Source organism: Drosophila suzukii, chromosome 2L (genome assembly GCF_043229965.1).
Source record: "Drosophila suzukii chromosome 2L, CBGP_Dsuzu_IsoJpt1.0, whole genome shotgun sequence".
Lineage (NCBI taxonomy): Eukaryota > Metazoa > Arthropoda > Insecta > Diptera > Drosophilidae > Drosophila > Drosophila suzukii.
Window position 1 is genome coordinate 6495806 of NC_092080.1, and position 17475 is coordinate 6513280.

A 17475-nucleotide genomic window follows, 5' to 3' on the forward strand; every position below is an offset into this window, starting at 1 on the left:
AGTAGCCCGTGATAAATATTTCACATTGAAAGTAAGCCGTCAGCAAGAGCACGTCAGTTGTAAAAATAAAAATGATAGAAGCAATGGAACCTATTAAGCACTTGGCACTGGAAACCTATAACATAACGCTCAATCGGGAGTTGTTTATCAACCAATGGGCTCAAGAACGGTTTGAATTGCTTTTTTCCTGGTTTAGTACTACGAATTAACAATTTATTACTCAGATTGGCTTTCGGGGAACCTCTGTGGCTTTTCCTCAGCGATCGTCTGGAGCCCAACAACATTTTTAACTTTTTCATACCGCTGAGCGGCATCTTCAGTCAGGAGATGCTCTTACATCTCCTGTCGGTGCTTACCCTGGCCAGCACACTAAACTCATTCGAAAAGTGGTAAGTAGTCTCCAGAAGTATAGGAACAAGACAGAAAACGTTTGATTTTGTATCACTGCAAATATATTAGGAAGATGGTTCGAGTATCATCTGTAAGATAATCAATGACCTCTTTAGATATTACAAAAATCTTCATGAAATTCTAAAACTTGTTTAGTTCTTTAACAACATTTAGTTTAGGAACATTAGATTATTATTGTTAAAATATTAACTTTTCTGGGGTTCTTATAAAATATTTTTTCTTATTTCCAAAAGGATCTATCCGGAGATACGACCCCTGTGGTTTCTTCGCGAGCAGTTTGCCAATAATAAATTGACCGTTAAGCCGACTGTGGCTCTGCAGAGTTACCAACTTAGCTGCGAGACGAGTGGCGGACTGCCATGTGCCCACTCGATGATCTTCACCGTGTTCGTCCTCATCCTGGCCGCGCACATCTTCATCTACCTCTGGGATCGCTTCGTAGCCTGGCATTCGCCCTGGTACCGCTGCGTCATGTATCCAGCGATTATCGGCTTGGTGGTTTCCATGTGGCTCAGTCGTCTCTACCTGGCCACCGAGTTCCTTCACCAGTGCATTCTGGGTAGTTACTTTGGGTTCAGGGCTGTCAACGCCTTCGAGGTTAACATCAAGTACTTATTCTCCCGACCACGTGCCTATGCAGTTCCGGCTGTTTGCTTTTTGGGAGCTTTTGCAGGGTCGGTTTACTTTATAAAGCTGCATTTTGATATGGATCCCCATTGGTCCGTGCGTCAGGTAATAATAATATATAATAAAAGTATATATCAAAATTTATAAGTTATATATCTGTTGATTTTTCTAGGCCTTCAAATGGTGCCCAGAGCCCACATATATGCGCCACGAAGCTAGTCCCATTTTTGCACTTGTCCGAGACCTGGGAAATCTTATGGGTCTAGCGCTTGCATCGCCCCTATTTGACCTGTAAGTTTTATTATATATTATTAAGATCTTGTAAGGCACATACTTTTTAAACTGTTTTTTAGGGAAGCCAAAGAATCAACATTTTGGCGACGTTGCCGAGTCCTGGGAACTTTAGAGTTTGTCAATTATGGATTGCGCGTGGCCACGGTAAAGCAGTATGGCCGCTTTGCTTTCTTGAGCTATGAATTCTCAAGAAATGTCTTTCATTCTCTGGCACTGGTGAAGTACGTCCCAAATTTCTACTAGAGTAAACAAAATTTTGCAATTTTGTACTGATAAAAACATAAGATAAGGCAGCTTAATAAATGAGATCAAATATTGGTCCATAAATTGGAGTTATGATTTTACAAAAACATAGGAAGTGATATACAGTTTTTTTATTATTTTCCATTTGATTAAAAAAATTATATAAAACATGATTGTATATTTTTATTTATTTTAAAAAGGCCTAAACATTTTATTTGGATAACACATTTAGAAACTCCATTAACTTTTATAGAAAGGACTTCACCCCCGGGACTTTTTCGTATCTGTAACTGGAAATTAAAATTATTTTAAAATTTCATCTGGTTAAATAATTGCAAAAAGATTTAGTAATACAGATATTGAAAATTTATAATGGTTGCTCAGAGTTAGTTCAGTTCTTACCCTCCTGTTCTCGATTCGCCATCACAAGGTTTGTGTTCTTTTGGGATCGCCGCCTGTCCGACCTGAAGAGACAATCCACCCGGTCCGCCTCGAAAAAGGCGTATACCACCCGGACATTGTTGGTGAAACCGCCGCCATCCTTCCAGGCACTTAAGATCACAATGGGATCACCGTCCTCGATGATGCCCCACTTTTTGGCGGAGGTCAGGGCAAACTGCACCCGGGCATCCACATCAGTGGCATAGTCCGTGCTGGGTTCCGAGGTATATAAAACGGGCAGAACCCCGCGATGCATGTAGACCCATCGGGCGGTCCTTTCGCACCGGGTGACCGCCAGGATTGGGCAACGTGGTCGGAACTTGCTGACCAGGGTGGCGGAGCGGCCTGAGGTGGTCAGGACAATGATGAGGGTGGAATTCGTTCTCTTGGCCGTCTCCACGGTGGCAACGGCCAAGGAGTGTGCTGCATCCAGTTCGCCACGCACCTCGCTGACCAAATCGGAGAATAAATCCCGGAACCACAGGACCTTCTCAGCCTCGCGGCACAAAATATCGCAGGTGGCCACCGCCTCCTTGGGATACGGACCGATGGCCACCTCGGAGGACAGCATGATGCAGTCTGCTCCATCGATAATGGCATTGGCCAGATCGAAGCACTCGGCGCGCGTGGGATGCTGATGGGTGCGCATCGATTCCAGGATGTGCGAGGCCACTATAACCGGCTTGCCCGCCTTGTTGCACTGCCCCAGGATGCTCTTCTGGGTGATGAAGAGCTTCTCGATGGGTATCTGAGTGCCCAGATCGGCTCGGGATAGCAACAGACCATCCGCCGCCTTCATTATTTCCGTGAAGCGACTCAACGCTATCTTGCTGTCCATCTTGGCGATGATCTTGATGTGTTTGCCCTTCTCGCCCAGCACCGTTCGCAGCTCCTTGACATTCTTGGCACTGCGCACAGCCGAGGCGAACAAGAAGTCCACATTGGACTTCATGCTGAACTGGATGTCGAACATGTCCTTCTCGGAAACAGCTGGAAGATCAATCTCGATCTCCGGCAGGATCACATTGCAATTGTTGTTCAACTGGCCACCCTGGATGACCTCGCACAGTAGCCCATCCACTCCGACCTCCATGATGTGAAGCAGCAGCTTGCCATCATCGATGAATAGGCGATCACCAGTTTTGGTCAGGTTGATGATATTGGGATAGTCCACGTAGACCGCCTCCTTGTTGCCCTTGTCGTACAGATCCCGGTTGATCGAGAGCCGCAGATTGTCGCCGGCACGCAGGAAGACATCCCCATCGAGTAGACCCGTTCGGATCTGGGGTCCACGCGTGTCCGCCGCAATGGCCACCGTTCTGATCTGACCCGTCTCCTTCTGAATCCTCTCCAGCGCCTCGTTGATCAGCTCGATTGTTTTCGAGTGCATCTCGTGCGATTCGTGGGAGAAGTTCAACCGAAATATATTCACTCCACGCATTATCATGCTATAGATGGTGTCCACATTGCGAGAACTTAGGGATATGGTCGCGATCAGGGACACCAGACGCTGGTGGGAGGCCTGCTGCGAAAGTTCCAGCTCACAGATGTGGTCCAGCTGGGTGGAGCCCTCCTTGAGCACCGATTTCGCGGAGTACGACATTATTGTATTAAAAATAAAGTAAAAGGAACTTAAAATTTAGTACAGCTACCTTTAAAAATTAATACTCTCTGTAGTGATCTGTGACGTTTTACGAAAAGTATTTGTAAATAGCATCGCTATTATATGGGTTTAGGTTGGGTAAATTATTAAATTGGGTTATAATTAAAATATTCGTTAAAAAGGCCTATGGATATCAACTAGTATTCCAAGGCAAAGATTGCACCAAAACAAAAATTGCACCAACCAAGGGTTAATTGCAGCGCCTCTAAAACTGTAAATAGTTGACACCCCAAAAGTATACCCCAAATAATTTAAGCGATATACCAAAGAAAAGAAAAAAGATACTTTAAGGAAGTAACAACATGCAGTTCAATTAATTGATTTATTAAAAAGAATACGCAGAACTAAGGTATAGGAATTTATTGACTACCTTTCGATTGTCGTGCAAAATGGGCTTCTGCGGTTTTAAGTACAGTGATACAAGTACAGTCATCAAGTACCAAAAAAACCGAAAAGTATCTTACAGGTTATTATGAAATTTTGTTTTGTAATATTTGTATGGATTTTTTTCCATACCAGGGTATAAACTTTAAATTGTTTCAAATATTTCCCGTTGCTTCTTTTACCTCTAGTCATAACTGCAAGAAACTTGATAAATGATTTCTCAATGAAAATCCATGATTTATTTGTATTTCAATAATGTTTTATTTTTCGATTTTCTTTATGCTTTTCTCCGCTAATAACTCAATATACGCTACTTAAACAATGAACATAATTACATTAAATATTAAAAGACAGCACTTTGTAACGCTATTAAATTAATTGAAGCTATTTGCTAACTACCTACATACTTCGAGTGCTTAAGTACATTGACTTTAGCTTTAAACTACAACTAGTGGCAGCACATGCACTACAGATAATTACGATTAAGTTATAACGCTAATGTAAATGCTTGGCAAATGAGTTTAAATTAGTTGAAGAGAAATGTAGTTGAATGCTAACTGAAATGGAGCGAGTCTACGTCTAATTTGTCCGATATGTGATTGTAACTTGGCTGATTGATGAATTGATGGCTAAGTAGGGTCTATATATTTCCGACTATCTGCAGCCACACGATTCCACCACCATATTGGGAAGCGTCTTCACGGTGGCCATGTTACTCGAGTCCATCACGACCAGCTGCAGCGAGGAATACTGTTTGGCGGTGCAGCAGGGCACCAACTCCAGCGACTTGTTAGCACCGCTTGTGGAGAGAATTTTCTGTAAGAAAAAATAGAAGAGATATATTAGAAGTATGTTTAAATTGTATCATGAAGACCCCGCAATTTCATTATCAAAATTAAATTATTTCTACATGATATAATGTTATCTTTAATCAACTTTAAGTATTAGAAAAAAAGTTACAAGTCCACAAATCCATTGGTAGGACAATAAAAAAAAAATTTTTTTTTGAAGGATCCCAAGTTAGGAACCCAAATTTGGGACCAGAATACTTTTCTTTAAAAAAAAAATTTAAGTTGGTATAATTTCTAAGGCTTAGTTTAGAAAGCAAAATAATTGAAAAAAGTAAATCCATTAGAATCCTATTTTGGTAAAGTTTCAAATAAATAAACATTTTCCATAGAACACCTACCATAATGGAGCTGTGGTGGGATGCCGCTTGCGTAACACTCGCCACCGAACTGCAGGATCCGCGGCAGAAGTAGGCATTATAGCCCTCTGGCTTCAGGATCCAGTTACTCCAGCCGATGTCCCTGAAGGATATGTACAAGTGTTCGCGACAGCACTCCGTCATTCCGCTGGAGCAGTTGATGCTGCGCTTTTGGCGGCTTTTCCTCCGCCGGTTCTGCATGTCGATCATGATGAACGGCCGGTAGTCCTTGTCCACGGAGATAATCTCCTCCATGTCGCTGACCTCGCAGCCCCCGCAGGTGATTTGGATGAGATGGCTCAGCTCGTGACCGCTGATCCAATGCTTGATGGGCCATTCAATGTCGATCTTCATCCACTCATCTGGAAAAAATAATTACTGATTAGTTGTGGATTCGAAAAAATTAGGTTACTAAAATAAGAAAAGAACGTTGGTTTGATTTCTTTATTTACAGAATCATAATATTTTTCAGCAACATTTCCTTATCAGTCTAGTGACCCCGGGAACTCCCAATTTCGGTGGGTTGATCGGAGGCAATCGCCTCTCGGCCAAAGTTCAAATTTGGCACCCACGAAAAAAATATTTTGCCAAGTTATTCACCCACACGAATTTGAGATCACGAATCTGAGCAATGATCTGTCTAATTGAAAACACAAACAAGCGGTTGTCAACGTTCCGACTTATCGGCGTTCTTTATAATTGTTATAATACCCATCTAGTATAGACATGTCACTGATTTTGATTTCTTTCCCGAGGGTATTGGGGGTCACTTTTGGCCGTTCCGCTGCCGACCAAAGTTCCAAACGTGTGCGATTCTTTCTTTTTCTGGTGATGATTACGTTCTGAGGGATGAGTATATACTAACCTTGCACATTCACCGACTGGATGGCTATGGTCTTGGTGGCCGTCAAATACTTGGAGTCCTTCTGCTGATCCACCTCCACCTCGGATACGACAATTGTCTGCTGGGAATTGGTGCTGTTCAGTGAATCTTTGTCCTCGGTGCGATTCTGTTTGTTCTTGAAGAGCCACAGGACGGCGGTGTTGACATCAAAGCCCTCGGCATCGGCATCGTCGATCTTGAAGCTAAAGCACATGGACGGGTTGGATTTTCCACCTCCCAAGCGATTGCACTCGACCTCCTCTGTTAAGATTTAAAGATACAATACGATTTTGTTAGCTAAAATCTTTTAAGTCTACAAAAAACCTTAGCACTAATTAAAAAAGTAATTTTAAAAAGATCCGTTGATATCGGATTTCTCAATGTCATGTTATCTTTTATCTTTAAGTTATTGAAAGTCTTAACTGGAGGCCATCTTATAGTTAAATTTTTTGTCGACCTAATAAATTTAATTTTCCGAACAATTAGTCTTCACGTTAACTTTCTCTGGCAGATAACCAACTAGATACTTAACCGGACATTGAGAAATCAATGGTTTATCTAAACTTTTGAAGGGACTACTAATACGGAATTCTGGAGGATGGCTTACCTCTATTAAGCAGAATGAACTTCTTGCTAGTCCGTGCATAATAGTCGTCTAGCTCCTTGTTCTTGTTGCTGTCATCCGGATGAGAGAGTGTCATACCATCGAAGATGGGTTTTGGCAACTCCACGGCGGATACCTTGGGACTCTCCTTGAGACGCAGCTTTTCCAGGATCTGCTGCTTGACAAACTCGATGCGCAAATGAGTCAGCTGCTCCTCGGTGATGTGCTCCACCTGGCGGCTACTCTCACACTTGGGACATCCTCCTCCTCCGCTCGACTTCACCGAAATGGTGATATTTCTCTCACCCGGCTGAGCCTCGGGTAGCTCTACTGGTGTCTCTGGTTCAAGATCCATATCAAGCTCCTCCACCTGATTTTTACGATCCTCCGCCATCAGTTCATTGCGCACAAAGTCCAGGGGAGAAAGACCATCGAATGGATCCTCGGAGGGAAGGGATGATTCCTCGGAGGGGAGGGAAGATTCCTCGGGAGCATCACCGAACATGATGGGGTGCTCCTTCTCCTCCTGCTCCATGAGATGCTGCCACAGGCGGGGAACCTTCAGCTGCTCCGCATGGGAACCGGGATGATTGTAACTCAGCTCCTGCCGCAGCAGGTGCTCCCTCTTCTGGATGACGTGGCGCCGGAGGCGGGCGTAGTACTCCCGCTTGGTGATCGGTGCATCGTCTTCCTCGCTGGTCGGATCCGGTTCCAGATGCTTCAGTTGGCGGGATCGCTGCTGGCGGATGTGGTGCTGCTGCTGCAGCTGCTGCGAGGTGTGCTGCACATGGGGATGCGACTGGTGCTTGGGATGGGGCCTCAGGATGTCGCCTCTGGAACTCGGATGGGATCGTGCGTGCAGGCGATTGTACACATTCTTGTTCTCCAGGGCCAGGCACACTAACAGCACTAAAGTTATAAAGAATTTAGCCATTTCTACGCTTTATTTCCCTTTATTATTGTGGTATATATTCAATATATTGTTGATCTCCTGTGGGTTTCTCTCTAGTTTTATCGGCTGGTGCTGATTGCTATCTATTTGGCAGCATTAACACATCAATTGTTTTGGCTTTTAAATTTACAAAACTCATAGAATTGCAGCGGTTTTCACTTTTTGTTGCCGTTTTAGAGCCTTGTCTAAGCACTTTTCAAAAACGGATTTTCGACTTTGTTATTTATTGCCAACGACTTATACGCTTGGATGATGCATGATCAACTTTTTTGAGGTTTTCGTTAGTCTTGTCTGCAAGTAAAAAATAAAAACATTATTAACTAGAAAAAAAACCATCATCCATTGATTTAAACTAGTTAATATTATAATTCCAAAAATGGAAACCAAAGCTCAAAGTAATATTTCCACTCATAATTATTTTATTGAAGCTATTCAACGATTCAGCTCTTTAATCGTGTTGCCCCAATTAAAATGCAATTTAATATGCCAGCGCGACAGGTGCACTTATCACTCACAAAGCCAGAAGTCTCGCTTAATTTTTCACCGAATTGCATCATTTATTTATTAATTTTTTTGACATTAATTCCGGGAAGATTTAGTTTTTTGCCGAGTATTAGATTCACATTATCACTAAAGGCCGGGCCAAAGGCTAATGGCTTATCTCTGACTAGGATTTGAATCGGCAGATTGCCTGATAAGCAGGTGCAATTAGATGGCAATTAGGTGGACCCCACACGTACCGTCAGCACACTCCGTTTTCTATTCTATTGGAATTTTCGATGACTTGGCACTCGATCCACTTTGAACCCGGACACGAAACGCGGGATGCTCTTGGGCTGCTTGGGCTTTATAGCTCTGAATCGCGTATATATAGTATATAGTATATAGTATATGGGCTTCCTTTTCTTCCGACATGCGACTACGCAAACGAGTTGTGAATGAATGAAGCGGTTGGCTGATTAGTAGAACCATTTATGTGACGAGCGCCCCGTCGATTTGATTGATCGTTCCGCGAGCGGGAGCACCACCAACCGAAGAGATCCGAGGCATTCGGCTTGGGATCGTTTCGCTTCGGTTCGGTTCCAATCGAATCGTATTGAATTCGGGTCTTGATTTCCCAGACGATCGGATCGGCCAGACTAAACCGTAGACCATGGCTATAAGGTTACATGGCGCTCTCTCTCTTGTTGAAGACAATTGGATATGCAAGTGAGCTGCAGCATTGCATCAGCTTTTGAGAAAACGCCAAGACACCGAAATATGCATAAAATTCTTAATTGCAAAATTTTTAATTTTGGTTCCGCCCTCCGCCGCCCCAATGCCACGCCCCCCGCACCTTGGTCACTATCTTGTGGCGATTTTGGCCAGCGTTTGGCCGCAATGGGCCTTTTTGATATCAAGTGAATTTACGATCGCTTCAAGTCGAGTGCCCCATTGATGCTAATTACCCCGTAGCGCTATCAAGCTTGACTTTGATGATCCGACTCGATTGTGTGTCAATTAACAGTGAACACGTTGCTGATAAGAGCGATTTTCCACATTTTAGCCTTTACGATTGGTCCACAAAGCGAGTGAGCATAGGATTTAACTCATTAAGTACGCTTATTGGACGATTTTCATGGGGGCTTTCGTTTGAAAGCGCACTTGCTTGATTAAAAATCACTCGCATTTTAAATGATTGGCGCCCCGTAATTACTGTATTTATTTTCCCCATTTAAATGCGAATGAAAGTGTTGCGATTGGGGAATTTATGGGGTCCCCAAGTGGGCGATTCACGGTTTGTATGTTGTTATTTTCGTTTGGGAATTTCATCAGACAAAATTTTCTTTTGTTCGTTTTGGTTCTGGTTGTGGGCTAAATGTGGAACAGTCGGGTAAGGTCAAGAAAACTATACTATGAAGGCCGGGCGCGTAGATCACGAGTTATATTACCGACCAATTCGTTTTAGTTGAAGATCTGAACACGTGCCCGATTTGCCTGTCACGAACTGCGATTTTCTGATGCCAATTAGATCATCGAAATTAATAGAAATGATTGTACAATAGAAATTTCCGATTAATTGACAGAAAAAATAGTTTGTAGGCCTAAGCGAACTCTGGCAACATTGTTGGTACTATTAAATAGGATGTTAGAAAAACGTGGGACTATTGTTAAGAAATATATTGCATCTTAAAGTCTAAAAGTAAGTACCAATTAGGGATACTTTTGTATGCAAAACAGAGCTTTAAGGGGGTTATGTAAGGATAAGTTTTTTAATATAACACCAATCATTTATAACGTGAATATTTAACTTCTTGACATTCATATTTTCAAATCTAGTACTAGGACTTGTTGATCAGTTACATAATTTCACTTCAAGGCTATAAAGACTAATAACTTTTAGAACTTTAATTACGTCCTTACCTTCAACATAGGTCGCACCACTTATCAACTCATCGCCTATTTTTCCACAACCTACGTAGATTGCCACGTTCCAAAATCTTTATTTTTCCCCATACAAACTGACGTCGCTTACGGCAGGGGGCCTATAATGACCGATCGGATCAGATCGCATCAGATCGGATCAGGAAGTAGGGCCTAGCACACACGCGACATGTGACACGTTTTTTATTTACTCTATTTTTTTTTTTTTTTGACGTAATTTAAGCTCTGCACTGGGCGCTACTTAACGACTGACCGACTTATCAAAGGCAGAAATCAATGCGAGGCGTGCGACTCGATGACTTGATGGGGGTACGGAAATCGGAGGGGGGGCCCCAGAAGTTGAAGAAGGTCAATCGTTTAGGGCCCAGCGATCGAGGCAGTGGCGCTACGTCATCGAGCACGCAAGTGGCGCGTGATTCGCGCAGCAGAAACAAAAGCCAAAAGACTCCGCCGTTGCCAAGTGGATGCAAATCGGAGCAAAAAGAGATTGGAGTTGGGGGTCTCGAGATGCGTTGAGGCGAGGTGCAAAGTACAGCCATAATATACTATACAGTGAGAGATCACATCCCGACTAACTCACTTGACAACTCTTCTTGGGGGTTTTCCATGGGCTACCCATATCATTTTCGCATTAATTACGGGGCAACTGGGACTGGGATGGGGCTATCGTAATTGCCGGGCATTATCACTTGCATTTCTTCTTTCGCCCTGCAGTTGAATGCACTGCAACAAAAAATGCCGCAGCTTCTTCTTTTTTGTTTGGTTTTTGGCAATAAATCACGTTGATCACGCCGTTCTCGACGATCAGCGATCGGGAGCATGCCGCGATCTGAACTTTGGAACCGCTCACGGAGATTGCCCCGATTGCCAGAAGCAACGCAAATGAATCTGCCTTAATACTTTTTTTCATAATTTTTCAACGAAACCACACACGTTCATCAGCGATGCTTTCATAAATCAAGTGCAGGATTTACTGGGGATCCCTAGTACACCCACTAAATTTGGTTAATGTCTTTCGACGTGGCAATAGCTCTAAAAATTCGCAACACGTTGGTCACGAGCTTTTAGAGGTTATGCGTCGTAGGCTCGAAAACTATCAATCAATCAGTGATAGGCCTCTGATCGATAAACCGTTTTAATTAAATTCTAGTCATTGGATGACTTTTGCAAAAACTAAAACTAGAAACTTCCTTAGCTTAGGTAATAACAGAAAAGTTTACCCTACATATAGTTTAATGAAGTAAAGGATTATCTAAAGGCATAATAAAAAAAAACATTGTTTTAATGACCCATCAAATCCACTTCACTTATTAATTGAATAACACAATGTTGAATAACACAATGGTTTAAAAACTTGGCACCAAAATATTATAATACATTTTAATTTTCATTGTTATATAACTCACCCAATAACTAATAATACATTGCCAAAATAGTTGAACAAATTGGGTTAACACATAGTTTGCATAGCCTTATTGAAAGGATGCTTCTCGAATGTCCTTGATTTGATTGTATAGCTGATTGTCTTCGTTTTAATTATTTTCGCAAATCATTTTCGCAGACTAGTCATTGTTTTTATATTTCAGCACTTGAACTTGATCCCCTCGGAGTGACAAGCTTTTATATTGTTTTCCTTTTTTTTATTATTATAAAAATTTGTGTTTTCAAAAAAAGCAACGAGTAATTTTTCGGAGAAGTCCACAAGTTATTTGTCACCAAATTGATTATTTGCCCGGTTTTATTTTTTTTGATCCGATCGTTGGGAACGTCTGCGTGTGAATAATTCGTCGATGGGCGGCGCAGCGACCGCAAAAGCTGCCCTGGAGCGGTACGACTAACGGTATCTCTGGGGGAGCGGTATGAGTATAGGGGTATGGCCCAGTCTTCGTGAGGCAGACGGTTCCGTTTGTTTGATAACAGAATTGCGATTATTGGCGCACTCCTCTGCTTTACTTTTTTTAATTAATAAGTGATGCGCAGTTTTACTTTATATTCCAATGAGCAAGAGGTACAGAGAGTGAGAGACTACAAGATAGGGATAGAACTCTGTTGATAAGGTGCGGCATTTTAAATCCGGCTGGTTCCGATCCGAACGCCTCCTGCATCGAGCACCCACGCCGCTGCTTGGGGCTCTCAGCTGGAGCATCGAGCGTGTTCGATGCCCCAAGTTCGAGATCGGCTCGGATCGGATCCATTCGTCACCCAAAAACGTGAGCTGACGTCGATGACGGTGGGGCTTTTGCGTTCGTTCCAACCGGTCCAAAGTTCATCAGGCAGCCGGCTTTTTTGATAGCAGACATTTCCTAATGGCAATGGTTCCTATACCATCGCTTTCTTTTGACAGCCCAAAGTCTATTTATACTTGGTAATCGTTCGGTGCAGGAATATGATAGATTCCTAGGAAAATATGTTATGTACGCAGACTATAGTTTTGGTTCCATCTTACAATATCCATATGACATGGGATCAACATTAACTATTTTCTTAGTTTTCTAAAGTACAATTGGAAAAATATTAGATATATTTATTTCTAATCATTTACTTAATACAATCCAAGCGATATTTTATTTATTCTATGTAAACGCAAGTTCATATCTATATTTATATCTAAACAAAATGATGGTCCTAATTGGTAAAAAAAATAGAGAAGTAATACATTTAAATTTTTCTAAGGCCTATAATTGGTTATAATGGTTTACACAATAATGGAAATATGGAAAAATGTATTTTATCCACTAGTAAAAAAGTATCCCCATCCACTAGTTAATACATGAGTGCAAAGTTCCTTCATACTTTTGACCAGCTAATCTCTTCCTTCTTGACCAAATTTCGACGAGCTTTACGACGTTTTTAAAGTTTCTTCTTCTTTGACTTGCTTGTTGATAAAATTGATTAGCATGTGTGATATCATAATTTTTTGAGTTTTCACGTGCGCCGAGCATGGCCCTTTTAAGATAACCATGGAGGATTATAATATGTAAATTGTTTATATAAATTATAACTTGACTTTGATTCCGTATCGCCGTGTTTCACTTTTAGACCTCATGCCAATCAACTGATTAAATTCGTCTCGAGTTTTGTTCTTACCTTGAGATTCCATAATAAAGCATTCACCTCAAATAGAATTCGCTGGAATTGTACATTATACCTTTCATAACTTATACAGTCAGGATCGAGGCACGATCTGTTCCCAACCTACGTCTAACTTTTAGTTCTGGCGCGCGTGCTAAAATACACGTCACAAGGTAGGGCTTATCGTGGTCAGGCCTCTGGAATTCAGCTTATAGATGAAACATTGTTTTTATGCCATAATAAAATTAACACTGAACCGATTATTTTGTTTCCCATCTTTTATACCCATGATTAGGGTATTCCCATTTTAGTTATGGGTTAAAGGTAACAAATTTTAAACATTTCTTTGGTAAAAAAAGTTGTTCGAAGTGAATTACATTATATAATAGTTTGTTTTATTATTTTCTGAATCATTAAATTCGCTTCTATCTATGATTATAGATGGCCTTAGTGTCTAGACTTCGCCCTTGCAATTGATCAGGAAAATGAAATGCATGTGTTTTAAAGTTCACTCACTTTAAAGTTCAGTATTTAAAAAGCAAAACAATTTCGGAAAATAAATGCTATTAACTTATTAATAAGTCAGAAAAATGGATTTTACCTGAAGGCCTGCAAGTTAGTTATTAAAACGATTTTACTATAATTTAACTATTCCTGGGATTATAGGTTACCAAGGCGGCCAGCAGAACAAAGTCTTCTGATTACAGAGGACTCTTGTTGACAACCGGAAAGTAGCCAGACATAAACACAAATATACACTGTATATATTTTGATAACCATTGATAACACCCACGACTTTCAATTTAATTATAAAAAAAAGTAATTTAAAAAACTCATTAGAGCGTAGATTAGTAAAATATATTTGGCAGGGCAAACAATTAGTCAAGGCTGAAATGTCTTTAACAATCTAGATTTTTATATTTTTATCAGCCAAGTTAGGAAATACGCAATTATTAAAAAAAATTATTTGTTGGTAAACAAATGATAATTAAATTTGGTAGGAAAAATGATTATTATTTTTCTTTTTTTTTTAGCTAAATATAGTCCAAACAGGCTAACATAATTTTTATAAGCTGGTAGGACTATGTTTAATATCTTTTAGTTTTGATCACTTGACCTAATAAAAGCAAAATCAAGTACCTATTCTTGAGCTCATAAGTTTTTTTTTATTATTTTCTTTTTCTTTAATCTCAGTTTGAGCCTAAATTGAAAGCGATAACCCCCGATTGGAAGACGGGCAACTAAACATTTGGCAAACAAATTAACATGTGCTCAGTTTTGAGTGCTTCCGTACGAACAGGTGGTGTTTTCATTGTGGTCTCTGTTCATGTGGGCTCAGCGTGAGTCCTCAAGGAGATAATCAAACTGGAGCCGAGCCAAAAATAATTCAACAGCTCAGGCGAAAAGAAGTGAAATTAATTAAAAATTCAGTTGAATGAGGGGGCCACTTAATCAGTTTCAGTTTGCTGGGGAAACTTTCCGTTCGCTTTGTAAGTGCGAACAAATTGATATTGAGCGTAGTAATTGCGAAGCCATGAACGGCATTGCGCCGATGGCGATGATGATGGGAAGAATTGACAACTTGGACTTTGGACACATCTGCATCCAGAGTCGGAGCAGCAGACAGACAGGCTAGACGAGATCGGGCGGTTTGGGTATATTTGAATTTATATTTAGAGATCTTTTTTTTCTTTGGGACCAAAGTCCACTTACGAGTCATGCGCCAGTCGTGTGTGTGAACCAAATTCGACATTTTATCGAATCGTCTCACTCAATTCACTCAATCATCTGGGCTGCAGTAAAGAGCAATTAACTCGAATTGCCAAGGCGTCCACGCATCCACCTCGTGTCTGCCGGAATTTCGAGGGGCTAGGCGATCGAGATGATGCGTAGACGTAGACCCCACGATTGCCAACCCATGACGTTGTTCACATACAACACCATAATATAGATGACGACTTGCTTTTGTGTTTGCAACACTTTTTTGCACATGTTCAAAATAATAGATCGCTTTATTATCACCGAATAGTGTGCGTGGGGAAGGTATCTATAAATAGAATAAGATTTCATTCCAACTTATTTTCGAATTGATGAGGTCAGTATTAATGGTCCCGAAAAGATACTCGAGCCATTCCGTACCACTTGGTATGAATTCGTGGGAAAGGTGTTAATAAATAGTCTAAACGGGTTAGTGAATTGACTTTGTCATCTGTCTGTCAATTCTGTGTAAAAAAAACATTGAATACTCACTAGGAATTGATAAAACTCATATATATTGCACACTATCCCATATAAAAGGAGACCATCTCTCAGGAACCAAGATAATTTAAAACCATTTTCGTAAATGCGTACATTTAAAAATAACTCAAGCAAATATCTTATCTAAAATGTACCCATACCAAATATATCATTTAAATTAGACGTAGTCCAAATTTCGTTATCAACATTGATAAAATAAACACTTAAACATATATAGTATTGATGATAATTAATAACTCGATGGTTCTATAGCAATTCGAAGATAAGCTTATTAAATGTAGACCAATAGACCTTTGTGTTCCACGTTGGAATCTGAGTATATTTTATAAGTGTGAAATATAAACGCAATCAATATGATTCATATAAGTCTACAGGCGCTGAAGACAAAGTCTACACGGTGGAATAATCAGTTGTCGAACGAAGATTAAAATAAGTTAAGAACTTTGTTCTAATGAGTGCACATCTCGTTTTTAATTGCTTGATAACGTATATGCAACGTATAAAAAACTATAAGCCCAAATTAGAAGCACGTGTAGCCTTGGGATCAGAGAAAACATAGGAAAATAACCAAAAATCATTTGATTGGGGGAATCTAATCGCCATATGCAGGTATAAAGAACGTAATTTGCTGTTGAGACGGATAGGACTATTACCTCACCAATTCGCTTGCCCCAGACCGAAACGCTTAAATCATCAGAATTGCCCCAATTGAAATCCCCAATAGCCCCAATAATGCAATTGCCCCACGGCCAAATCGGATCGATCGCGTGCCGCCTCCCTTATCGCCGCTGGGAGCAAGTTCAAGTGCCCATTGACCATTACCACAACCACAACCACTAGCTATATGGAGTAGTCGGTAATCACTGGCCACTGACCACCGACCACTGGTGATAGCTGGTGGTAAGTGATGAGTGATGATTGATAAGTGATAAGTGCGTGAGCGAGTGCGTGTTTACATTCCGCTCTCCGGTTCAATCATCAATCACTGGCGATCGATCGCGATCGTTGGCTTCGATTTGAGGCCGAGGAAAGGCCGTTTAATTAACTTCTTAGCGGCAATTACTGATTGTCGTGCAAGGGTTCTAAAGATAAACGATGTAGGAAATCACGAACCGGGAGTATGGCCGAATGCCTGATTGGGGCGTGAGGGTGAGCACTATCCAATATCGTGATTTATGTACCCGGTCGTAAAGGATTGTCATGAATCATTTAAGATTACTTCGATAGCTCATTGGAATACGGGTGGGAAAATAATATAATTGTTGACGGTCTATATTTAACTTTAATTTAATTAATTTTCGCCATTTATAAAAGTTAAGATAAAAGAAAATATATGTAAAAACTATTTGAAATTACACTTATGGTTTGTTAAATATAAATTTTCTATGTTTGACTAATAAACTCATCCTCACGTAACTTATCCAAAACACTATGTGTTGTTTTAAGATCTATTTAAATCTTATTCTTGTGTTGAATAAATGTCAACAGAAGTTTTATAGACCTCACGTTAATTATAAATTGCACATGTATAATCTATGTACCCTATTCTGGACGTAAGGACTCAAAACGTGTAATTCACATCATTTTCACATCATGTGAAGGAAAAAAATGTACTATATGATAAAGTCAAAGGTTGCCGGTAAGGAAATACTTAAATAAAACATGGCAGCCTAAAAGTATGCCACATACACATTTTTAAAGACAGATCCTTATACATAAGAAAGAATGTTTTGGCAAAGGTGATTTAAGTAGCTTTTCTCGTTGTAAGGGAACGATTAACTAAAATTTGAAGGAGTTCCCTAATATTTTGTATAATTGTAATAAAAATAATAGATTATACACTACCGCCATCTACACGTCAAATCTTTATAATAAGTAAAAGCTTTTTGGTTTGTAAACGTTGCTAAAAAAGCACAGGAAAATATCTTTGAGATTGAAACTTAATCCACCCCTACATATTCTAAGAATGTCCTTGCTGGCCACTTTTTGTCATTGAGACATTTCCGTTGCA

The 17475-nt window shown here is 40.5% G+C and overlaps 3 protein-coding genes across 4 annotated transcripts; 1 reads left to right on the forward strand and 2 right to left on the reverse strand.

The window, feature by feature from the left end:
• The first annotated feature begins 2 nt into the window (after positions 1 to 2).
• G6P (Glucose-6-Phosphatase) lies at positions 3 to 1686 on the forward strand. The gene is made up of 5 exons (XM_017073023.4): positions 3 to 169; positions 225 to 389; positions 645 to 1143; positions 1211 to 1329; positions 1392 to 1686. The coding sequence occupies exons 1-5, from the start codon at positions 72 to 74 to the stop codon at positions 1573 to 1575; spliced, it is 1065 nt and encodes a 354-aa protein (XP_016928512.2). The 5' UTR covers positions 3 to 71; the 3' UTR covers positions 1576 to 1686.
• Positions 1687 to 1821: 135 nt separating this feature from the next.
• LOC108009128 (pyruvate kinase) lies at positions 1822 to 3710 on the reverse strand. The gene is made up of 2 exons (XM_017073243.4): positions 1978 to 3710; positions 1822 to 1859 (listed from the first exon to the last, which is right to left on the reverse strand). Exons 1-2 carry the CDS (start codon positions 3617 to 3619, stop codon positions 1837 to 1839), a joined length of 1665 nt encoding a protein of 554 aa, XP_016928732.3. The 5' UTR covers positions 3620 to 3710; the 3' UTR covers positions 1822 to 1836.
• A 590-nt stretch (positions 3711 to 4300) lies between these two features.
• daw (activin beta chain dawdle) lies at positions 4301 to 11869 on the reverse strand. 2 transcript variants are annotated; one of them, XM_017090336.4, is made up of 5 exons: positions 11540 to 11869; positions 6761 to 8000; positions 6136 to 6414; positions 5253 to 5632; positions 4301 to 4879 (listed from the first exon to the last, which is right to left on the reverse strand). In XM_017090336.4, the coding sequence occupies exons 2-5, from the start codon at positions 7689 to 7691 to the stop codon at positions 4718 to 4720; spliced, it is 1752 nt and encodes a 583-aa protein (XP_016945825.3). In that variant the 5' UTR covers positions 7692 to 8000; positions 11540 to 11869; the 3' UTR covers positions 4301 to 4717. The 2 variants fall into 2 exon arrangements, with proteins under 2 accessions (XP_016945825.3, XP_016945824.3); XM_017090335.4 differs by lacking the exon at positions 11540 to 11869 and adding an exon at positions 8450 to 8645.
• Between the last annotated feature and the right edge of the window lie 5606 nt (positions 11870 to 17475).